We start from the raw sequence: 25915 nt of genomic DNA on the forward strand, positions 1-25915 counted from the left end.
TAAAGTTTTTAATTTTCAAAATTCGATCAACCATTAACTGAAAGGGTTAGAGAAAGAAGGAAGTATGTGACACAATTTTTTTTAAAAAATGATTAATTTTAATGTCTTTCATAGTGTCATATACTTGGTTGGTGAAATTCAAAAGTGTTTGCTAATCAAGCATATATAACTATTCTGGCAGTGTTTTAAAACAAAGTTAACTGGTATCTGTAGCTTTTTTTATAATAATAAGTTTAATTTTGTAAATTGTTGCATGTCTTCTTCCTTTCTCACCACTTCAATTTACAAAGTATTTTCTTTCTCCTTAAAATATCTCAATAGTGCACAAAATTAATGCTTAACCAAGATTATTTAAAAATGTTTGACAAGCTAGCAGTCTATTATTTTACATTAGAACTGCTTACATGATAATAGAAAAGGTAATTGTTTGATCAAATGTTTTATATTGTTATCTTATAAATATAATTCTATATATGTGACATGGTTATTAGATTAAACTATTTGAAAATATCAAATAATTTAAGTATTATCAGAAGAATATCTTAAAAATTAAAATAAGGGTTAAGTCCAGATAATATTCAGCAATTTTACATGTCTGTGGATTTACTTGTTCATTTATACTTAGTGTAAAAAAGTATTTTACATTAACCAATACAGCATATTCATTATGTTCTTCTTTGTTACAAGCAGAATATGTTCTGTGAACTAAACAAGTTAAGAAATCATTCAATCAGAGTTTTCTGTACTTGTAAACTAGACTGAAAACATTATGAAGGGAGTATGTCTGGTCCTAGTCTATAAAGAATAATAACTGCTGTGCAAAACTTCTTGTCTTCTTTTAGTCTATTTTCTAAAAGAAAGTTTCAATGCTCAATCAGTTTAAGGTGGTTTAATTTTTTAAATTTACTAGACCTTCAAAAAGAAAATAAATTTTTTAGGATTTTTTTATGCATGAAATTCTTAATTATCAATTTAATCAAAATTTTAGTAATAAAAATAAAATAAACATTTATAAGTTTTTATCATTAAATAAAATTTATTAATTTATTAGTAAGTGTGAAAAATGTACTTTAATTCAGAATGTTTTGTCATTTGTATTTTATAATGCAGCTATATATACGAAAAAATGACATTTCAATATTTAAAAGCGAAATATTTGGTATTGACCCAAAATCAACATTTTGAGGAGTTCGGCTTTAGATTATTTTTCTGGTTTTTCTTTAAAATTCAGGTTTAACAAAATCTAAATTATAATAGCGTAGCTTTTATAATAGATGCCTGATGGTTTAGTGGTAGTGCGTCACAAGTCCTGGGTTCTATCCTCTGACCGAGTAAGGTTGACTCAGCCTTTCATCGTTTCAATTAGTTGATAAAATGAGTACCAATCGTGCTTGGGGATGAAACACTAAGGATTCCACATTTGGTTGACAACTCAATCATAAAATTTGTTGCTGAGCCCCAGAGCCCAGAAGTCAAGAAAACCGAATGGGTTCAGTAGGTTTTGGTCCTCCTTGGGCGGTTGCACTTCTGAGTTTAGTTTAGCTTTTATGATAAAAATTTTATTGTTTTACTCTACTGCATCTTTGTTATTTTGATTATGTTTATCAATGACAAAATTACTAAACTAATTACATTAAAATATCATGAATGTTTATTTTCTGATTGAAAGTTATGTTTTTATTTAGGCTTCAGAAATTAAGATATATTTTAATGTACCTATTTTGTTACAGAAAAGATTAGTATCTGACAAAAAGTATAGTGAACGTAGACTCGATGTTTTATCTGCTCTAGTACTAGCTGAAAAATCTTTGAATGGTCCAGGTATGCAATTCCTTAAAATATCAAATTGAATGAATATTTATGTTTTGAGTTCCTTTATAAATTCGGTAAGCTGTTGAATTCGATCATAATATTTAAAAACATTTCATAATTTTTTCAAGGGTATTTTTTTGACATTAATAAATAAATATATATATATTATGTGCATATTGTTAGAATTGTTCAATATGTATGATAGATTACATTTAATGCAGTGAAATTATTTCATGTAATGATGAAAAACATTAGTAATGACAGATCCATCTTACTTAATAATAAGTTTCTCAACTTCTTCCCCTTTGAACTTGGAGAAATTGATTGTTTTTAACTCATTCAAAAGTTTTAAAAATAATTTAGTATTAAATATTGCTATGTCCTGCTCTTCTCATTTATAGATTTATTTACTTTTTTGGTATTCAATTGTATTTTAATGTGCTGTTTGAAATGAAATAAAAATTATTGCCTAGAGCTTTGCATAAGAATGAATTAAAAAGCTTTTGTTAAGTTTTATATTATTTTTATTGGATTATTAAGTGTGAATTAAAATTTGCAATTTTTTTGCAGGTACAAAAGAAAGAAGGCTGGTTGCTTATTTGGCTATGTCCTTAGGAGTGCAAATGGTAGCTTTATTTTTTTATTTCATATTTCAGTTAATAGGAGGACATAGTTGAAAATTGGATTTTTTTTTAAAATTAAAATGTTTTTATTTGGGTCAAAAGCTTCAAAGAGTATGGATTTCAGAAATTAGTTGTTTTTGAAAAATTTAACAAAATGTTGAGCATTGTTATAGCTGTTTAAGTTTTTTCTTAAACTTTTTAGTTTACAAACCTCATTCTTAAAAATTAATTATCTTAATTATTTTTCCAATTAAGCAACATAGATTTTTATTTCATAGCATATATTACTTTTTTTCAAAAATTTTGAATTTCCAGTTATCTTTTTTTCTAAAAAAATTGCTAGTATTTAAAGACAAAAAAGTCATAGTTATTGGGCTTTTATTTAAGAATTTAAACAAAAAATACAATAAAATCGCAAAACACTAATCTTATGATTAATGTAAAGTGTTTTTTATCATTTCTCATATTAGTTTAAACTCTCTCTCTCTTTATATATATATATATATATATATATATATATATATACAGTGAATTCGCGATAACTCGAATCTGATAGGACTGACGAAAAACTTCGACATATCGGAAGTTCGACTTACCGTTAGTTTCGGTTTTGGGCTTTCAAAATATTGTCGGATTATTTAAATAATGCTTATTAATTATAAATCTTTTAATTACTTACAATATGTAAGATCATTTTTCTGACAAGCCATTTACGATAAGACTGCTTGAAGCCCTGGTCCATCGGCTGCAACTTTGCTGTTGTGTTTGGCGGGAGAAACTGTAGGTAGATCACTATATGATGTGCATTTATTCATAAAGAGTATCACTTTCTTTTTTCAGCGAAGAATTTCCGATCCAATTTTCTTACAAAGTCTTCAAATAAAACTGATGTCATCCAAAACTTTTTGTTAGACTTGTAATCCAAAGGTCTTGAAACATCGGGGATTTCGGTTTTTTCCGATAACAAGTAAGGGCAATTTCTCTGTCCCAGACTAGGACAGTCCAACGTTCCTTGCTCATTTTACCCCCTGAGCAGTTTACATCCTTAAACATCATAGTCTTATTTGGAAGACATTTAAAAAATAAACCCATTTCATCAATATTGAAACATCATTTTCACTGTATTCTTGAAGTAAATTTGGTAACGTTTCCTTTAACCACTGTTCACATACTTCAAAAGGGACAGCTTTAGCTTCTCCATGAAGAGTGCGAAAGACATTGTGCGTGTGTTGCAAAGGAAGGGTCAAGATATCAGCTTCTAGGTTTTTTTTCTTGCTTTAAGAGATCCAAAAAAAAAAATCGAGTTAAAGGGAGTAAAATTCGAGTAATCGAGAATAATTAACATGAAATTGAAGATAAAAGGGTCGGGACCTCACAAAAAAATCGAGTTATAGTAATATTCGAGTTATCGTACTTCGAGTTATAGCGAATTGACTGTATATATATATATATATATATATATATATATATATAATGTATGTATGTGTATGTATGTATGTATATATATATGTATGTATGTGCAATACTTAAATATGTTATTCCATACATGTCAGATTGTTCAATTTGACCATATAACATGGTTTTTAGCTTTATTTAATTTTTTTTTTTGAAACAGATAATTAAAAAACTTTTTCTCAATCCTATTTATTTAAAAATATTTTAATGGTAATTCTGTATAGGTTTCATTAAGAAAGTTTTTTTTCAGGTTTTCTTTTAAATCTATTTAAATAAATTTAATAATTCTTTTTTTTAATATTTTGAATCTGAAATCTATATTAAAGCTATTCTAGAGTTTGGAGAAGAAATTTATGATAAAATGAGATAAGTAACCAAAAAAAAGAAAGAAAAAAAGAAAAGAAATAAATTTAAAAAGAAAATCATTTTTATTGGAATCTTCTTGGGTTATAGTTAACTACCACATTTGGTATGCCAGATCTAAGCTGTTTAGATTCGCTAGCATTATTGTTTTAAAATAAATTAATAAATATTATTTGAAACTGACTAAAATCAGAAAAAAAGAAAAAAAAAGATAAATCAAAATCATAAATTTCTATTAATAACATTATTTATTGTATACTATTTCATCCCTACTAGAAATGAATGATTGCTACTTTAACTAACGAATAATGAATCCGTGATAAATTTATGCTGAATTTATAAATTTATGATACGTGAAAGCTTTCTTTAATTTTCAATTCTTCTGCAAAAGAAAAAAAATATATTTTGTGACATCCATTTCTCTAAGGGTATGTTGAACATAGTTCAAATGTTACATTACGAACAATATGTTTTGATATATTATTGCATATAGACTCTTTCTGGCTAATAAGATTACATTACTTTTGATAAATAATATTATGCATTGTTAATATATTGATTCAAAAGTTATGTTGGTAAAATATGTAAAATAGAAAAGAAATATTTTTACTTTTTAAAATGAAAATTTTGTGCTAATGGGAATGTGTACACTAAAATTCAGAATGGTATTCTCATAAAAATTCTCATGGTAAAATAATTTAATTTTAGTGATACAATAAAATCAATACAATTTATTTTAATGATTACTGTTTCTATGCAATGAAATTTTCTAAATAGATATAATCACTTCTAAGTGAAGTTTGAAACAGAATATGTATCTATATTTAAGACAAAATAAATGGCAGTTGATATTTTTTAAATTTGTTATTTTATATATTTTCTTTATTATTCTATATCTTTTCTTTACCTAAGATTTAATAACTTTTTTTTTTAAATTTTGCCTGGAAAATAGAATGTCTGTTTTTGAAAGTTGTCTATTTTGAAGTGAAAAGTAGTACACTACCATATTTTTACTTTATAAAAATGTTGTTGTGTGCTACCTTACTTTTGTCTTTTGAAAATGTAATTTTAGCATTAAAAAGTGTATGTAAAAAGTAACATGTTAAATTTTTTTTTTCATTATTAAAATATTTTGCTATGATTGCTAAAATAAATAATAAATTTAACCTTTTGCTTGAAATTAAACTTATCTAAAAATTTTAAATTATATGTAGAACAAGATTTTAAATTGCACATTTAGTTGTCAAAATATAGAGCTAAAACTTGCTAGGTTACAAACATCTTTATTAATATTTTTCTATCCAAATTCACATAACATAAAAAAAGTTATTTAATACTTATTTTAAATTTCATTAATGTTTGCTCAGTATCATGCGACAAATGAATATACTTATTGTTTTGTATGCATTTATTTTAGAACTCATTTAAAGATGATGAAATGGCCAATTTTTTTAATGTGGTGAAAAAACTTGATTTCTTGTGTGATTTAAAAGAAAAGTTAGTATAAACTTTTTATGTTGCATGCTGTAATAATTTTTATTGCACTAAGACATGATTAAAATGCTTTTATATACATGTATTTAATAAGCGTTATTTATTCACCCCTTGTATATTTTATGGTTTGTAACGTATATTCTATATATGATTAGTAGTTTATAAAATAAAAATACCATAATTTCGTTAAGATACCCAGCCCTGGCATGTATGCCAAACCCATAAAATTTGACTATAAAGGAAATGTTTTTCATCAGAAAGGCCACACCATCAGATAGGTTGCACAAAATTTTATTGCAATTGGTCACAAAGTTTACACATCTGTTTCAAATAACAAGTTATATACATAAAATAAATGTTTAGACATTTGAAAGTCATTAAAATAATGACTGAATGTGTGATAAATTAATATGTGATCTTGTTAGAAATTATGTAATTTAATAATTTTCATCATAACTTTCCAAATGTATGCAAAATTGTACAGTGAACAATTGTTTGCAATTCAAATGTGACACAAGCGCAAACGCATTTCGTTAATAAATACAAATTTAAAATACTCTAATTTTATGTAAACCAAGTGATTAAGAATCTAAATATAATTTTAATAAGTTATCAAAATACAATAAATTGCTGAAAAAAATCTTTTTAGGTGCAAAATTTTACCGTCTAGAACAATTGCTGATCACATCACGGGACTTTATCAAAATTTGATTTGAAATACCTAAATATTATAAAATTAAATGATTAAACCCAGCTAAAAATCATAACAATAATTCAAAAAATATTATTAATAATTAAATAAAGTAAAATAAATCTTGTTTGGCTCAAAATAGTACAACAAAACAATCATGAACGCATCCCATTTTTTTTACTAATATTAAATTTCTAAAATTTTAACCACTCAAATGATAAACAGCTAGAAAAGTTTAAAAATTTTTTTAAGAAAGCGTTATAAAAATAAACAAATAATTGCGCGAAATTAAAGCATGAAATGATCGTGAACGCATTATTTATTTTATAATTAATTTATAATGTCTGAGTTATAAATAAATGAAAATTGTTAATATAAACATTAAATATATAGTAAAAAGCAGTTTGTGCATTCCTCTTTTATCCACATGCTCATCATGCTGCATCATTTTATTTGAACATCTCTAAATTTTGAAACCCTATATTTCCAAGAGTAAAAACAATGAAATTGACCTTCATCTGAAATTGGGGATAAACTTGACATTTAAATAGATCATTTAAGCATTTTAGCCCGCTCATTGTTTTAAATGACTTGCATATTTTTCTTTTACTTATTTACTTCACACATGCAGCAGAATAAAGGAGGGGGAATCATACTTCCGTGGATCTCTGTAAGAGACTATTCCAGGGGTGATGGCGAGAAGGGAATTCATCAACGATTTTTTTGGTTGAAGGGAAGAGCGTATGTTGCACTATTGTTGCAATCTGGCGAACTGTTTTTCACCTGCATTGTTAATTCTTTAAATATTCATGATTGTAAATTAATAAAAATGGATCCTTACAAAAGATAGAAGGATGAAGAATAATAATGGAATTTTGGAGAATCAATTGAACAAAATTGGATTTTCTAGCTCAAGTCATAAAAAAAAATGAACACTGTATAGGCTGCCCCATTACATACTCTGCCCATACCAAGGTTTAATAATTATAAAAAATAACCCCCATGGTGTATCTCTGCAAAATTACAGTATGTATATCTAGTTTTTTTTAATTTATACATTTAGAAAAATTATATCTTTCTTATATTTTAACTACTTGAAAATCTTAGAGATTACTTGAAAATCTTATAAGAGTAAATTATATTTAAAATTACTAGTTACTTTTTTCTTGATTTTGTTTAGATATTATATATAACTTAATTGAAGGACTTTGCTACCATGTATCTTGAGCCCACCAGTTTTATTAGCAAAAATTAATAAGTTTTAAAACTCATATCACTTTTAAAGTGCTCTTTTAGGAAGTAATTTTTTGTAGCTTATACTTTTCAAGTTATTTTTTGACATCTTCTTTTTGAAACTTATTTTTGCTAATTAAAAATATTTATACTAAATTTATTTCAGGTTAAAGGATGCTTCTGACTGCAGTTTTTTGTATTGGCATCGTGCTGTTTTCCCTACTTATGTTGCTGATTTGTATGACAATGGCACTGACACACGATCAAACCTTATACAGGCATGTAGATTTTGTTATTTCTTTAATGCTCTCTCTCTATATATATATTATATATGTAACACAATAAAGACTAAAATGATAAAGAGAAAAGATATAACACAATAAAGAGGAAAGAGGGAAAAACGAAGAAAATTAATAAGTTTTATTAACTGCGCATAAGCTGCAAGCATATAGAACTCATAAAATAAGTTGAAATATGGAAAATAATAAAGATTAATGACAAGAGAAGGAGAATAATAAATAAAATAAAATTATTTTTAAAAATGTCTAATTTGTTTATTTATCACTCTTTTTTGCAGATATAATCGTGTGAGCTGAGGAAGATATCTTTTCTTTATTTGTTTTCCGGATTTTTAATAAATTTTTTTTTTAAAAGAAATTAAAAAAATTTTTTTTTCAGAATATTTTTTTTAAAATTATTTTTATGTTTTATTTATCAAATTTTTTTATTTATCACTCTTTTTTGCAGATATAATCGCATGAGCAGCTGAAAAGATTATATATTTTCTTTATTTTGTCTTCCGGATTTTTAATAAGTTTTTTATTTTAGATAAATAAATTTTTTTTTTTAAATACTTTCAAATTAAAAAAATTTATGTTTTTAAACGTATGTTGAGCATTCAATATCAAAATATAATGACTAAAATTTAAAAAATTATTTCTAGTTTTCTTTTCTTCCTTAGTTAATAAGACCTCAATGATTATTATACAATTTTTATACAATATTGAACCATTTATTTGGAATCCAGAAAAACGGGAAAAATTTTGCTTTGTTATCCCCCACCATTTTGAACCAGATCGATAAAGGAAAAAATCAGAAGTTTGACTCATCTTTGAAGTTGAGTAGAGGAAAATGTGGGGGGGGGAAGAGGTTTTGAATTACACCCATAAGTAGTATATGACTTTATTTGGACAAATGATGCATATTGATTATCTTCTAAGATCAGGATTATAGAGTATCTGAACTTGAAATATGTAACGTTGTAGAATCTGTGTGGTATATGTGATGTCAATGTGTATAATGGAAAAAAAAACAACAACTTTCTTTTATTATTTAGTAATTTATATTAGCTTTGTTTTGCTTTGTATATTCGCTTTGAAACTTTACAAATATTGATGTAGTTTTGTTTCACTTATAAGGATTTTTTTCCAGTATATGGTATTAGCATTGCATGACAGTGTCCGGTCAATATTATCATCTCGCCATGAATCTACTCCTGAAGCTCTGCTGTTTGCATTTCAGAAGGAAATTTACCTTACTATAAAGAAAGTTAGTATTTGAAAGTTTTTTTCTCTTTAAAACTGGAAGAAAGTTCATAATTCGAACATTTTTCTAATGAATTAATTGTTCACTTTTCATTTCCTTTGTTCTCCAAACAACTTTTTTGCTTAAAAATATAGTCCATTATTAATATCCATTTTTTTAAAATTAGTTATTATTTTGTTTTTACAGAAAACATAGAGTTAGTTCATCTTATATTTTTCTATTTGTTTACAAGTCGCAATAATTTCTGAGTAGTTAATAAGTTTGTTATGATAATTTAAAATAAAAAATTAGGTAATAAAGAAGAAGTTTCTTAAAGACACTTAGAAAAGGTAACAAAAAAAAAAGAAAAAAAGAAAAAACTGATTGATTGAGAAAGTAAATATCTTTTTTTAAAATTAAAATATAGATGTTTTTAAAGTTTCTTTTGAAAACTTATAAAAAATTCATTAAAGTAGACAATGATGTGATGCACATAAATTTCAAAATTTTTAAAAAATTCAATTTGGTTATTGCTTTAATTAAATTTATTAATACATGCCTTCAAAAATTTTATTAAAAAAATGGTTTAAAACCATTTTTGTAAAAAATTCATTGCTTAAATACAATTGCATAAAGATTAGCTTAAGTTTATTTTTTTTTGTCTCATATGTTATAAATTACAAAATCATGTATTCTATTCATTTTATAAACATTATTAATTATTTTAAAAATAATCAATATATTATGAAGTAATCTATATATTATGAAATTTCAGAGGGTCTTCTAATGAATAGGAAAACTTAATCCAAGATGCGTTTTGGGAACATTGCATTCCCCACAATCATTCTAGAGCTTAATATTTTAAATATAAAATAATTAAATTGAAATCTTAAGAAAACAAGTAAATTTTCTTATGTAAACCATGTTAAATTTGTTTAAAATAAATTATTTTTCAAGCATACATTGTGGGAATTTACTTCGATAAAATTAATTTCTCCTAAAATTTATTTATCACTATGCTACCGCTCATAATATGAGGTAGAACTATTACTGTTTCATGTAATTTTTATTTTCTTGTGACAAAAGCTACAGTTGCTTCAAAATTGGCTGCCAAAGATATATTTTTGAAATTATGTATATAATTATACTCGGCATATTGCAAAACAAATATTTTTTAAGCAAGCTTACTTTCATAAACAGACCCCTAATATGAAAATATGTAGTAATGGGAAAGATTGAGTAACGATAAGACAGAAGCATAACAATAAAAAGCAAAGCAAAAATGAATATCAAGATTTATGACAAATTTTGAAATTGCTTTTGAAGACTGATATAGACTATTGCTATCATTTTATAATCCTATTGTTAGTACCTAACTTGTTTGATAAGAATTAAAATTATTAAAGTCAGTTTTGACTATTTTGTAATTTGCATTCAGATGCCACATATTATTTGCTGTTATTCATCTGACAGTTTTCCAACTAGTGCTGTGCAAATATTTCATATGATCGCATGAATATATTTTTATTTTCAGTATATTAATGCATGCTCTTTTTATTAAATTGCAAAATTCTTATCTAATTCTAAATAATTAATAGTGACTAATCAAAATTTAGAAGGACATTTGAAAGATTAAATTATGTTTTAATAAATTTCTTATATTTACAAATGTTAATAGAAATGACTCATACGTATTTAATTGCAATATCAATATACCTGTATATTATATATGGTAGCATGAAACAATTGAATACTTTTTAATCTGGTTATTTCAACTTAACTAATTGACAAGCAATCTTAATGTTTTGAAAGGTGAATTTTAACGATGCCAATTATTTAAAGCCAAAAACTACATTGATCTGAATAAAGGTATATTTTCTTCCAATGGATTTGGATTATTGTATCTTAAAATAATGGCAGTCGTAAGTTTGGTCCCCTTAATGCTGATATTTTTTTGAAGTTCACTGTATTTATAAAACTATTCAAGCAAATCAAAAAACTTTTTGTGACTCATAGTCAAACTCAAACTTTCGTAACTTTCTCTGTATTATAAAACAGAATAATTTTTTATGTATAATTTTTGAATTGTATGATATATAAATTTTTGCATTATTTTAAACTATGTAGTTTTTAATGATGAAATCCAAAATTTAGGCTTAATCAGTAATATATAAAATTAGACTTTTTTGAAATTTATTGCTTATAAACTTTTTGACTGATTCTAATTGAACTTTGGATTTTTCTCTTTCAAAATTACTTAGCTTGAAATGATGTAAAAATTTTTATAGTTCAGAATTGAAAATGTTTTGCTCATTATTAAAATGCATTGTTAAAAAATAATATTAAATTATATTTTAATTAAAATAATCCTACAATAAATTATGACAATAAATTACTGCGGCCATATTTTCCAGATTAGGGCTACCCACTTTGAAGATTAAGAATTTGAATCTATGAGGAAAAAAGAATGCAGAGAAATTGAGAGATATTCAGAGAAATTAAGTTTTAAAAGACAAAAAGTGTTTATGTCTGATAAAGGAATAGTTATTTAATTTGTATATTTTTTTAAGAAAAATAAATATTCTCTTTTTTATTTAAGAATGAATAAAATTTATGCTATATCTTCTGTATATGAAAATAAGTGTTTGTTTTAAAAATTATATTTTTTCTCTCTAGAATAACTGGAGTAATTTTGATTTAATTAAGTCAAAAATCTAATTCTTCAATTATTCATTACAATTCTTTCCTCTACCTTTCTTTACCTTCTATTAACTTTTGAAGATTGTTTATTACGTTAAATATTTTTAAACAGCACATTATTGATTTTTACTGAACGATTTTTTTCACTAGATTATACGCAAATATCATGTTCATATAAAAAAGTTTTACAGCTTTCACCCTTATTTGGTACATTTTTGTCGGTGTTGCAGTGAAAACATTGAAATTAAAATCTATAACTTTTCTATTGTAATATAATGAGGAATCTGAAGTTGATTTGATCTCAATATTATTTTTCTAGCATTTGCTTGATCCTCTCTGTAGTGATGTTGAAACTGAGCTCCGTTTACACTGCCATTATCATTTGCAATTAGATGATAGAAACCCATTCAAAGTTGGCAGAAAAGAGTTTAATTATCTTTTCAGACTTTCATCTCTTCACTTGTTTAACCACTTTGTTAGTGTTAAGTGTAAGTATCTCAATCAGTTCATATATTTTGTTTTTATAAATGAGGCTTAAGTATTAATCTTTGAATATTAAACTGATAAACAATAAATGTTTTGGTAATTTATAATTCATAAGGAAAAAATAACCACCTTTTATTTCAAATATATAAGTCTCCAAAAAGAGAGAAAGAAATCTTACACTTGCAGCTTATAGTTCTATTATTATTCATAGAATTCCTTTTACTGTGTTTTTATATTTTATGCTGTTGAGTCGTTTTCATAATTTAGTGCCATTTGGTGTCTGTCTGAAAAATATTTTTATCTTGAAGTTGTTAAAGTTATTATTTGTTAAAGTTGTGTATTAAATGAACATTTGTAGATACTTTCCATGTTCAAAAATATAAAATTTTAAGAAGAAAGAAGAAAATAGTATTCACAATAATATTTATTAATAAGTTTTGATCGCATTTTAGAAAAATAGTATCTAAGGTGTTAAGTTTGAGGGAACTTAAAGTATAGTGGTTCTTTAATTAAACCTTAAAATGTTTCTCTTCTAGTCTGTTATGTTTTATACTTAAGTATTAAATACTCTAAAAAGATTCTATAAAGATTGTAAAAATCAACTAATAAAAATGTAAGCTTTTTTTTTTAACTAAGTACTGCTGTCCTTAAATTGATGTCATATTTAGCAACACTTATTTACGTTTTTTAAGTAACACATTTGGAATTAATGGATGATAACAATTATTTATCTTTGAAGACTGTTTCAAGAGGAAATCATCTACTTTGAACGTTCTGTTTGGTTGATGAAGGTTTTAAGAGTTTTTTTTTTTACTGTGCCTTGTCTGTTATCATAATTATTTGTATAAAAAATATTTATTTATTTAACTGAAAATAGTTTAGCTTATTAATTTTTTAGCCTAAATAAAATATAAAGTTTTTTTTTAAGAATTAAAATACAGTTTTCTGAATTTTCGTTCTTTTACAGACATGATTCTTTTTACTAAGTTTTTAAAAATTTTTTTTTTTAAAAATTTGACTTTGCTTGCATTCAATATTATTAAAATTATGCATGAAATATCTTTGTCCGGAATATGTAAAAATAATAGATATTATGGCAACAGACATGTCAATCTTTATCATATCTAACCAAAAATGTATTGACTTAAAGTACTAAAAAAAATATGAAAAACATTTAAATAATAAATAAGTTTATTTGCTTTTGTATTTTAAAAATTTATACCCTATCTTGTAGCAAAAAGGTGTTTTTTCTTTTTCCAGTTTTTGAGTGACACTAAATTTTAAAAATGATCCCGTTTTGTTTGAATGGCTGAAGTTTTTTTTTAAAAAATAATTCTAACATTTGTTTTTACAGTTATTTGTATGCCTTTTTTTATGTTATGAAAGAAAAACTAATAAAATTAAAACACTAGAATATTTTATATAATGTGAGAATATGGGTGAACTCTGTGAACTTGTTTGCTTTAATTTAAGTCTTCAATAGGGAATAGCATTTATACATTTTAATTATAAAATATATTTTTCAAAAAAGTGTGGTCTATGTTTATAATTTTCCTTTTTTTGATGCAAGTATTCTTTTCCAGCTTATGTAGAACATTATCTTGACAAAATATTTTATAATTTAACAACTGTTGCCCTTCACGATTGGAAAACATATGGTGAAATGAGGAGCTTAGCTTCACATAAGTATCGCTTAGAAACTGTTGATGCCCACCTTCCTAGTCAAACTTTAGAACAGGTTTGTTTTAAAGGTTCTACACTTTTTCTGCTTAAATCATTATTTGAAGCTTAATGTTCTTCCATTTTTTAATAATTCTCATTTTAGGGTTTAGATGTACTTGAAATTATGCGAAATATTCATTTATTTGTATCAAACTACCTCTACAATCTCAATAATCAGGTAAAGCTTCTTCACTATTTCACTGTACACATTATTTATTCATCTTAATCTATAGAGTAATTTACCATTTTCTGAAGAGTTATTACTAAGCTATAGCCATCATTTAACATATTAACATTTTTCTTATTGTTGTATTTTACTTATTCTTAACACTTTTCTCAATGAATGGTGTTGTTTTTTTCTTTTGTTAAAACATATGGTAATTTATTACTGCAGGATCCGCTTATAAAGATCTTATATTTAACAAGGTTTTGGATTTAATGAGGAAAAGGAAATGTTTAGTACAGCATTATAAGTATCTTAGAGTGTGCCATTTAAAGTCAGCTACTTATTTGGGAATTATAAAAATCTGGCTGTTGACTAAAATTATGATTTTAAAAGGAACAGGAAGTGGCTTGAAATAGTTCTAGTTAACACATGCTTGATATTATTTTAACATTCTTTTACACCGTATGCCATACCTGCCAACTTTCACTCCTTCCGAGAATGGATTTTTAGAGTGGTTGTAATACAATAAACGAAAATCAATCTGACTCAAAAATATCTTTATATTTTGATCCTGTTGAAATTCGCTTGTGCAAGGATTATAATGCTTTTATATATTTATTGTAATGATTTATATGTAGTGGTGGTCAAACTCATCTGTGATTATCATTATAATTCAAAAAGTTAAATGGAATAACGTGAGTATTGCTACCACTTTAAATATGAAAATAAAATCTTCCGGAAAATCCGGAAGAGTTGGCAGGTATGGTATGCGAATAAATTTTATGAAGTACAGATCATGAATAAAATTTTTGTTTGAATTTCAGAACAAAATAATGCTGTTGGAAGTTGCTGGTAAAGCTAGTGAAAATTCTTTGCAATTTATTTAATGTCATTTGTTTATAATTTGGTGGCGTAAAATGTTTTGTTATATTTTCTTTTATGAAGATTATATTTGATTATCAAAAGTATGATTTCAATTTAAATGAATTAATTGACTATAATGTAATTAGATTTTATATTCTATGTCTATTATATTTTTTATTTTTTTTACAGATATTTGTTGAACGCTCAAGTAATAATAAGCATTTGAATACTATAAATATTCGCCACATTGCCAATTCTATACGTACTCATGGAATAGGTGTTATGAATACAACAGTAAGCGACTTAAATATTGTTTTGGTATGATACTAATTTTTAAAATTGAAGTTGCATGATGTTATTGTTTAATTTTAGGTAAATTTTGTTTACCAATTTCTGAGGAAAAAGTTCCAGATATTTTCCCAATTTCTTTATGATGAGCACATCAAATCAAGATTAATAAAGGTGACTTTTTTTTACTATTTTTTTTGCCTTTAATATAGATTGATCTAAAAAATTTTGTACATAGGTAATAAATTGAACTATTAAAATTTTTTTAACTCAGTATTAGTGTGTAGTTTAATTGGTGACATAATTTTTGTTTACATTTCTTCTCCTTTGACAGGATTTAAGATATTTCAAAGAAAACAAGAATCAAAATGGTCAAAAGGTAACAATTAGTGAAATTTTAAAATTTATCCTATCCACTTTTGTTATTGTTTACGTTTCTACGTGATTCTATATAAAATTTAAATTTGCTACCACTATTTCATTCAAAGTTCACCTTGTTATTCCATTTTAGTGCACCTTAATTTGTGTTGAAAATTTAATTACGAGAAAAAAAGAGTGTTCCAATTCCTCACTTAAAATTTTTTTCTAGTATCCATTTGATAGAGCTGAGAAATTTCACAGAGGAATTCGTAAATTAGGCTTGACTGAAAATGGCGAAAGTTATTTGGACCAGTTTCGACTTTTAATCAGTGAAATAGGTATGTTCTTTACATAGTATAAAATGACTTAACTCTTTTGCATATATTTTTTAGAAATTAAAATTTTTGTTTAGAAAACGAAATAAAAATATATTTTTTTTAAATTCCAAAATAATAATAATAAAAATGAAAAAAAAATGGTACCTTTATATTGCATGCTATACTTATTCTTCTGGCAGACAGTGTCTGTAAATCGTTCTTAAACTAATATTTCTAAAATTGACATAAAAATTGTTCATAAAACTATTTTCTCAGTAAAAATATGCCAAACTATAATATGAATTTTTTTGCTTTTCTAAGCTGAAAACTTTTTAAGGAAATAAATTTTTTACATATTCCCAATCAGTTTGGCATTTCATTCAGTTTGGCATTTCTCATTCTGCATTTCTCATTCATTTTCCAAATTGTTCATGTCTAGTGTTAAAATAGTTAAAAATGATCAGAATTTTAAGTGCAGGAACAATTGGTTTACATAGTTGATTGAAAATTTACTATTACCATTATAGGCAAACTATATATAAAATCCTATCTGTTATTTAAAGATAAAAAGCACAGATTTTTGAATATTATTGATAGATAGAGGTTTGATAGGGCACAATTGATTTTCTAAGAAACAAATGCGTTTGTCAATACTGTCATTTGTGTTCATCTCAAAAATTATAATGAAATGTATGAAAAACCAGCGTATAAATTTTTACTGAATCCTCTGCCTTCTTCCAAACTTTGTTTTTTTGACGTTTATTTCAAATTAGCAGTTTTTAGTGTAATGTTCTACTTTTTAAATTACTTCCGGCATTATATTAAGAACCCAATTCTGTTTCTTTTTAAACCAAAATGTTAATTTTTATTTATGCATCAAATTTGTCATTTGCCTTAATGTTTATTATTCAATTAATTGTGGTACCTTTTTCTGATAGTTGCAGATAAATTCAGTTTCTGTTAATAAAAATTTTTGTAGCATCTATGAAAATGCATTCCTCATTTGATTGTGCAACCATCAAATTGCTTAATTTTAAATTTTTTATTTTTGCTTTTAGGAAATGCTATGGGGTTTGTTAGGATGATTCGATCGGGAGGCATACATTGTTGCAGCAATGCTATTAGATTTATTCCTGACCTAGATGACATAATTGAATTCTCTGACTTGTGTAAAGAGGAAAATCTTTCTGAAGAAACAATATCAGCTGCATCAAAACTTGATTCAGTCATTAGCAACCTCTCTAAAAACTTCTCAGAAGGTACTCAGTATTTCAAGGTTAGTGTTTACATTTCACTGATTCATCACAAACTTTAATAAGGCATTTTTATAAATTATGTTGCTTCACAATAATTTTTTTTAATATTTTCTCATATATAGCTTTTGGTTGATGCATTTGGTCCTGCTTTCCGAGATCCAAAAAATGGGCACATGAGAAATTTTTTTGTCATTGTACCTCCTCTGGTAATAATTTCTTTTTATATTTTATTTCTTGACTAACTTAAAACAAAATTCTTTGAAAGATTGAAGCCCTATTAATATACTATCTATTTTTTCAGACAATAAATTTTGTTGAGGAATCTATATCCAGTAAAGAAAAGCTTTCAAGAAAAAATAAAGTTGGAGCTGCTTTTACAGATGATGGTTTTGCTATGGGTATATTGTTTCAGATTTTTTTTCTATAATTATAACTGTGGTAATAAATAGCAATGGTTAATAGAAAATTTGTTTTTAATATTTTAACAATTCCCTGATGGCATTTTTGACTGGTTCTTTAGTTAATCTTACAAAAATTTGTTTTTTTGTAAAGTTTTGTTTGTTAATTTATCTCTTATTGAAATGGTTATCAACTAAACATTCTAGGAAATATAATTAAATATTATGTTTTCAATATAGATAATGCAAATTATTTTTTATGTTTATAAAAAGTTTTTTCCTCTTTTCTAAATCTAATTTATCTTTCTTCTTTAGTTTGTTTTCTGTGATTTTAGCAATACCCTTATTTGACTTTATTCCTATGGCATTGTCTTAGTTTTTATACCTCATAATTCATAAAGACTGAACATGTAATTAAATGACATATTTCATCTCTAGTTAAAATTGAAGGTATTTTGTTGATACTTTTTAAAAGTGAAAATCTAATTAAAAATTCATGTTTTTTGTATTTATTCAAAAAATGGAAAGACATAATATATACAGACTTTATTAATTTGCATTTTTAAACTTTTCACTGAATATTTTAAATTTTTGTGAAACAGATAAAAAAGGACATTATACAGAATTTTTTGGTTAAAAAAACAAACTTTGCTGTTATACAAATTTCCATTAGCACTTTGATATCTTTAGAACAACTTAATGTATTGATAAATCCATAAATTTTTTTTTATTTTTATTTTGTTACATAAAATATTTAAATTTACAGGTGTGGCTTACATCTTGAAATTGTTAAATTTGTATGAGGAATTTGATTCACTTCATTGGTTTCATTCAGTTAAGGAAAAGTATTCCAAAGACCGAGTAAGTAGTGCATATTAATTTTGCTAGGTGTTTTAAAATTTAAATTTTATATTAAACTTAATTCTGTCAAAGTCTGTAAATTGAACAATAATTAAATAATCAAATTCATATAACTGTGTTCCCCTGTGGCAGAATCGTTGAGACGCATCGACATTGTCGCAGAAAACTGCTGAGTTCTTGCAGAAATATTATTTATTTGGGAAGCAATTTTTATCTTTTTTTTTTAATCTGCAGAATTTTCAAAATGTTTTTTTCTGCAGAACTATTGTAAAAAAATGCTTTTCTCGCACATCAGAGGTGGAAGAAACGCTCGTAATTTTTTTTTACTTTCCTTTGAGAATCAGAAAATTCTGCAATGACTGGCTTTAGCTAGAATTTCATATTGATATTATAAAACGTAATTTCCAAATCGCGAAAATTAAAAAAAAATTTAACTATACTGATATTTTTAGAACAGGAGAAAATCACCAACAATATTAGAATATGTTTTCTTTTATATGAACATTATAACACATTGAAAAATTTAATACAGTTCATTATCTAAATGTGCTTTACTTCAGGAATTACATTCTTTATAGCATTGTACTTAAGCTATCTGATGAAAAAAAATATATTACTGTCTAGGCATTGAAACTTGATGCTGTGTTATATAAATCACAAAATTTGATTTATATAACACAGCATCAAGTCACTGTGTTATAAAATTATAAAAAAAAACATTCCTACATTTATAATTAAAAAAATCTATACTGTTCTATTCTATACATGAAGACTTTTTTTGTAAACAAAAAGCGCTTCTCTTACTTTAAATTAGTAACATATATATTTGCTACGATTAAAAATGGCTTTCAGAAAGGTATTAGCACTAGAGAAAAATTATCGCACAAAAGCCCAAAAAAATTCTGCTATTGGAACTATATTGAACTTGAATTAATTAAGAGCCCATTTAAGTAAGCATTAAATAAAAATGTTTTTGGAAATTTTTAGCCTCCTTTCTCTTGTTGTAGAATCTGCTGAAATTACTACCTAGTCCATCTTCATATTTTTTTTTAAATGCATTATGCATATATTCTTTTATAACCTGGTAATTATTTTGACAATGCTATTTTCATTGCATATCCAAATAATATATTTCAAAAAATTATTCTGTACATTGAATAATATTATTTTTCCATAATTTTTTGCTGTTAGACCCTAAAACGTTTGTCCTCTAACATTTAAATAAAAATGTAGGTTAGTGATTTTAATAGGATGTTATTAAAAATTAATGGTGTGTATTTTAAGCTATTTAACCAAAGAATCTGTTTAATTTATTTTGAATGACAGATTATCGTATTTAAGTGACATGGATAATTTGAGATAGTGTCTGGAGCCAATGTGATACCATTTATTGGACTATATGAGATTCAAGTTTTCTTTATTTTACATAAATTATATATATTTTATAGCTCAATTCAATAGTTTGATACTCAATAAATTGTAAACATTAACTGATAGAAAAACAGGTTTTAAAATTGTTTTTATGACCTAGTTTAAACAGATCAATTTTCATCTCATATTAGCTCTATTCTATTTTAAATCGATTAAAAAGCACTGATAAAGAGAGGTTTGTGTTTGGATAATAATAAAAAATAATAACAAAGCATATTACAATAATGATTTCTTGTTTGTTTCTTACTCAATAGATAATTTTTCAGGCATTTGTTCTGCTCTTAAAAATAGTAGTGGTGCTGTCAAATCCAAGTCAACAGAGAACAGGCTTCAAACAAACATTTCAATATCATAATTCCAATATATGTTGCATGTAATAATGTTGCATAGGATATTTATACAACATAACCAACAAAATGTTGTGTAAGAATCTAATGCAAAAGTACAATTTCCATAGAGATTATGAACTGAACACCAATTCAAAAGTGATTGTGTTTTGAAAATTAATTTTTGCTTTGTTATGCATTCAAGGTAAAGAATCAATTCTTCTAAAATAAGTTAATCGATTTATCACGGAATGTGTGAAAAATGTCACCCAAGAAACACAGAATACATAGTTTTAAGCATAAACATAAATTTCAAAATAATGATGTTGTTTTTTTGTTTTTTTTAATTAGTTAAGTAAACTATACATTTATGTTTAAAAATATTGAGAAATATTATACATAATCTTACTATTTTCTAAGGAATTAGTGAACACTCAAGTATTTATTCTTTGATTAGGTAAATCTGCCTGTTACAAATTTCTTTTGTTAATTGTAAAAGTTTTTATTATCAATATAATAAATTTTCATTATTGTGAAGGTGATTTCTTTTTATTATAACTTCTAAGAATTACATTATAACCATATTCATACTTTTAGGAAGATGCACTTTCTCAAAAAAATACTGCATTAGGAAAAGAAGACAGGAAGCTTTTAGAAACAATGAATTTAACAAGCAGGAGATTGGAAATTTATCAGCAGGTTTGTTTTTCTACATATATTTCTAGAAGCTTGGTTATTTTTTTATTTTATCTTCTGCCATTTAATTCACGAGCTAATGAGTTACAATGTGCTAAAGATTTTTTCCTTATAAACCTTTTCCATTTTAAGTGACATAGGTAGCTGACAAGGTAGCATTAGGTAAAAAAAACATTTAAAACTTTTAACTAAGTTTGAGACAATATTAAGGATATTAAATTGTTTAAAAAAATCCCTATTTAGATGTAGCTTCAGGCAGTACCTATATAAGAGTAAATCTACTTGAGCTATTACTTTTTTTGATAATAATTGTGAATCATGATATTTTCCCATTTTATTGTGTAGTTCAAGAATATATGGTGAATGTAGTTTAAGAATAAGTGCTAAATTAACATGACGTTAGTATTAATTTAAGTCTTATAATATTTAGCATTTCTTATTAATATTGCCATTATAAGAACTTATGCTATTTGTCCATACAAAGTTTCTTAATCTTATGATACTTTTAGGAAATTTTTTAACCTTATTAAAATATAGTTTTTGTCAATCAAAAAATTATTATTTTTATAACAAAATTGAAACAAATTGAATGAAAATGAAATAGCATGCCTAAGTGATAATTTATTAAAGAAATTAATAAGAGACATACTTTTAATGACATATTTACATGACAAAGACAAATGCTTACTCATCGCCTTAAAGGGATATTAAAAATTCTTGGCTAATTTTACATGAGTACAAATAAAACAATTTTGATCAAGATCTTTCATAACTAGCTAAATGTTAACAGATTCAATTTTTTTTCTTGCTGTGTCTCATTTGAAATGGTGTTCCCTTGAACTTTACATAATAAACAGTTCTTAAATTTCGGCAACCAGTATGCTTATATATATGAAGTAAACTCCTGATTATCCACGTTTCGCTTTTTTTGCTATGATAAATAATGTAGCGTTTAGAATTTAAGATTTCATAGAGATGAAACTATTTTAAAAGTTTTGAGAACAACATACTAGCAAACATTCATGTTTCTTGCCCAGGTGTTCACAATTGATCAAATAATGGGTCTGCATATAAACATAGTAGCTTCAAGTGCAATACCTAAGTAAAACCAGCATTGAAAGGGTAAAAATGGCAAAGCATTCATAAAGAGCAAGTGAATTATGATTTACTGCTGTGGAACTACAAATGCAGTATGAAGTTTGAATTTTAATTAATAGAACCCATCAAAACAGCTTTTACTCCTGGGTCATTTTGTTATTCAGGGATGAGATTTTTCCGCTTTTTAGCAGATTTCTGCCTTTTTCACTTTTATCTCTTGAATTTCAGCTTTTTATCAGAAATTCAGATTTTCTAAAAATTTAACATTTTTTAATAAATATTCCGCTTTTTCAGAAAATTCACCGATTTTCAAAGAGAAACAGAAAATTTAAACTACATAGTTACCAATCCTTCCTCATTTTTACTTATTTTAGCTATTTTCTCCTCTTTTACATGCAGCAAATGAGATTTTCCGCATTTTTACCCGCCCGCCAGATAGCTCCGATTTTCGTAGTTCAAACGACGCTGCTTCTGACAAGCCTGTTAAGAGGTCCCAAGCCTGGAATCTGCTAATATCCCGATTCTTATTCACGCGATTTTAATATTTATTTATTATTTTCCTAACGGCAGGCACTGAACTTTAACGTTTTTCACCGAGAAGCCAGAAATGTTACTTCGCCAGAATTCCAGTCGTTTTCACCAGAAATGTTACTCATTTAACGTTATCCAGTGGGCACCTGTGAACCTAAGTCACGGTGGCGAGCGACATTACCCACGCCACACTGCGACATACCTGTTTTACAGGGCGGGCCACATTCACACAATAGAGAACAAAACACAGAGTGAAACATCCATGCCCTGCGCCGGATTCGAACCAGCAACCAATGGCTTGCAGTCAGGCACGCTAATTACTCGACCATCGGCTGGCACGATTTTAATATCAAACATAGCTTTTCAGATTTGCGTGATATAAAAGTTGCATGTTGCGATTCTTATTCACTCGATTTGAATATTGTACGAGGTTTAAAAATCCGATATTGTGATTGGTATTTACGTCTTTCTAAGACCAATGTAGCAATTCGTATTCACTCGAGTTTAAAATTCAATGTCTTGATTTGCTCATGCGGTTATAATATCAAACATTAATTTTCGTATTTATATGTGATTTAAAAATAAGACATTAAAATTCACATTCTAAAAATTATGCATCATAATTCTTATTTATGCAATATAAAAATTACGCATCATGATTCGTATTTACGCGATCTAAAAATTATGAATCGTGATTTGTATTTACACGTTTTGAAAATTCTATATCCCAATTTGTATTTTTTCATTTTCAAAATCTTATATCTAGTTTCATATTCATGTGATTTCAAAATCCATAATTGTTATTCATCTTCACGCAATTTTAAGATCAACTATCGCGATTCTTGTAAGAAGTAAAATATTTTTTTAAAATTAGTTACTATAAAGGTGACTGTTTTTCTAACGACGATTATTAGTATCAACATCTGAGAAACTGGAAGGGAATATATTCAAAACTAACATTCTGTGCTTGCAAGGAAGAAAAAGTAAGATTTGTCACAAAATGTTTGAAGATGGACTAACGACGAAATATAGCAAACATAAAAGATATAGCAAACAAAAGCAATCACTTAAAAAGGGATTTAATTAAAAAAAAATTTTGGGGGAAAAAGAGTTAATTAACTCATCATCAAAATTTTATTTATAATTGCTGTTATTTATGCTATAAAATGCAAAATTCTTATCAAATAAAAAACAATTATCTAAACAGTTGCTGATTGTCATGTAATTTTTCAAACTAAAATAGCAATTTTTGTATGTTAAGGAGTTACTATATATTTCTACTTCACTGTTATTGATATGTTTCAGAGGGCTCTAGTTAGATTAGACTATAATATGAACATAATGATTCTGCCCATTTTAGTTTTTTTTCCCCAAAATAATTTAAAAAGTAATATTACTGATACATTTGCTATAAATCACATAACAGTATTTATTAAAAGAAATGAAATATTTATGTATATACTCAGTAGTTTTAATTTGCTAAACCAGGTAGTTTTTCAAGTAATAAGTCTCTTATGTGAACTGAGGAAAAATATAATTTCCAGCTTTATTTTTTCAATTGGTAATTTTTATTTTCACTAAGTATCAATGTAATCATTTATATAATAATAGATTAGTACACAATTGTATGTCAACACATTATTTATTATCTTAAACTGTCTGGAATTTATTATTAAAGGGTTGCGTTTGCTTAAAATTTAATAGTGTAGAAATTCAGCTTTTTTGCCTTTTGGCTAATCTCATCCCTGGTTATTATTCGAAGTAATGTTATAGATAGCAAGTAAAGAAATTTAGTGCTTTCTGTTTTGCCTTCATATGATGAATGGAAATGAATAATCCTCAGCCATTATTTAGTCAACATGTAACACATTCCTGGAACTCTTATCAGTTATAAATTTGATAATTAACAAATGAGGGTGGTTCCCACAGGACACTTATTCCCCTAAAAGAAAAAGAATGAAGCAGGGTCTTGAATAATTTATAGGCCATATGCATGATTTCAGAATTGTAGTCAGTCATTTATTGTTAGTTTAGTTACTGATTAGTATTTCTATAAAAATCCTGTATGTGCAGTGACTCTTTATAAGAACTAATTCATGTGTTTCGAAAATTGTTTTGTGCATTCTTTTTTTCAAAAGCATATGAACTCCTGAGTTAAAAGTCTGGTTGTGTCTGTTTTATTTTCCGCCACCTGCTCTCCAATACCAAGAAACAAAAGAAGTGGGCAGGTTTTTTTTATGCAAAAAAGGAAAAAAACTTATACTAAGAAAACTGCTAATAATAGATATTGAAATTTATCATTTATATTAAAGAAAATTGTTGATGAGTGTATTTTTTTAAAAATTGTTTTTCGGATTATCTGTGAATTCGCTTATCCGTGCTTGTAGGCCTTCAATTCTGCAGATAATTGGGATACATATATATTACGTTTGAAATTCTGATTTGAAATATATATTTATGAGGGAAAATATTTCCACCACTTATCCCATATCCTTTATTTAAAATATTTTTTTCCAAATAATAAAGAATTTTTTTCTCGTTTTATTACAGGAATTTGATCTTTTGAATTATTCTTTGAGCAGTGCTCGAATATTCTTTCGTGCTGATTTAAGTGCAGAAGAAGAAAATGCTGAAAAACAAAGTACAAATAAGGTGTGATTTATATAACACAGCATCAAGTTTCAATGCCTAGACAGTAATATTTTTTTCATTAGGTAGCTAAAGTTGTTAGAAATGCTATAAAAAATGTAGTTCCTGAACTGAAGCTCGTTTAGATAATGAACTGTATTAAATATTTCAATGTTTTATAATGTTCATATTTTACTATGATTGTCTGTACAAGTATAATATTTTGAAGTGCAATAATGTAATAATGAACTTCTGATGTATTTTTGTGAACTATATTTAAACAAATCAATTATTTTGTTAAAATAAAGATATTTTGTTATAAATGTTTTTATCTATTGCTTAAAGATATGTTTAATATTTTTACATGTGCTATTCAAGTCAGTTTATATATTATTTTAATTTATATTCATTTATAGAAAGAAGTCCTATATCTAAAAATATTCAAATTGGTACACTTAAATTTTAAAACTTACTTTTAGTGTATAAATTCAGATTACAAGATATTAGTTGACTTTATTAAATAAATTAAAAACAACTGTGCGTTGAAAAGAAATAAAGACATGTTAGTAATCATATTTTAAACAAAAAACTG

At 25.8% G+C, this 25915-nt stretch overlaps 1 protein-coding gene across 1 annotated transcript in view; it reads left to right on the forward strand.

Moving 5' to 3' along the window:
* The window catches only part of SWI (strumpellin and WASH-interacting protein), a 48876-nt gene extending 23230 nt beyond the window's left edge, over positions 1-25646 (forward strand). Inside the window, exons 13-30 of the mRNA XM_016066996.3 lie at positions 1731-1821; positions 2383-2438; positions 5671-5750; positions 7838-7949; positions 9103-9219; positions 12215-12383; positions 13965-14119; positions 14207-14281; positions 15323-15427; positions 15506-15595; positions 15756-15800; positions 16011-16119; positions 17157-17374; positions 17477-17560; positions 17656-17752; positions 18519-18613; positions 20968-21069; positions 25246-25646. Of these exons, the coding sequence (XP_015922482.2) occupies positions 1731-1821; positions 2383-2438; positions 5671-5750; positions 7838-7949; positions 9103-9219; positions 12215-12383; positions 13965-14119; positions 14207-14281; positions 15323-15427; positions 15506-15595; positions 15756-15800; positions 16011-16119; positions 17157-17374; positions 17477-17560; positions 17656-17752; positions 18519-18613; positions 20968-21069; positions 25246-25353 (1908 nt within the window). The 3' untranslated portion in view covers positions 25354-25646. The remainder of the gene's footprint in view (positions 1-1730; positions 1822-2382; positions 2439-5670; positions 5751-7837; positions 7950-9102; positions 9220-12214; positions 12384-13964; positions 14120-14206; positions 14282-15322; positions 15428-15505; positions 15596-15755; positions 15801-16010; positions 16120-17156; positions 17375-17476; positions 17561-17655; positions 17753-18518; positions 18614-20967; positions 21070-25245) is intronic.
* The last annotated feature ends 269 nt before the right edge of the window (positions 25647-25915 follow it).

The sequence above is a fragment of the Parasteatoda tepidariorum genome, chromosome X1 (genome assembly GCF_043381705.1).
Source record: "Parasteatoda tepidariorum isolate YZ-2023 chromosome X1, CAS_Ptep_4.0, whole genome shotgun sequence".
Classification (NCBI taxonomy): domain Eukaryota; kingdom Metazoa; phylum Arthropoda; class Arachnida; order Araneae; family Theridiidae; genus Parasteatoda; species Parasteatoda tepidariorum.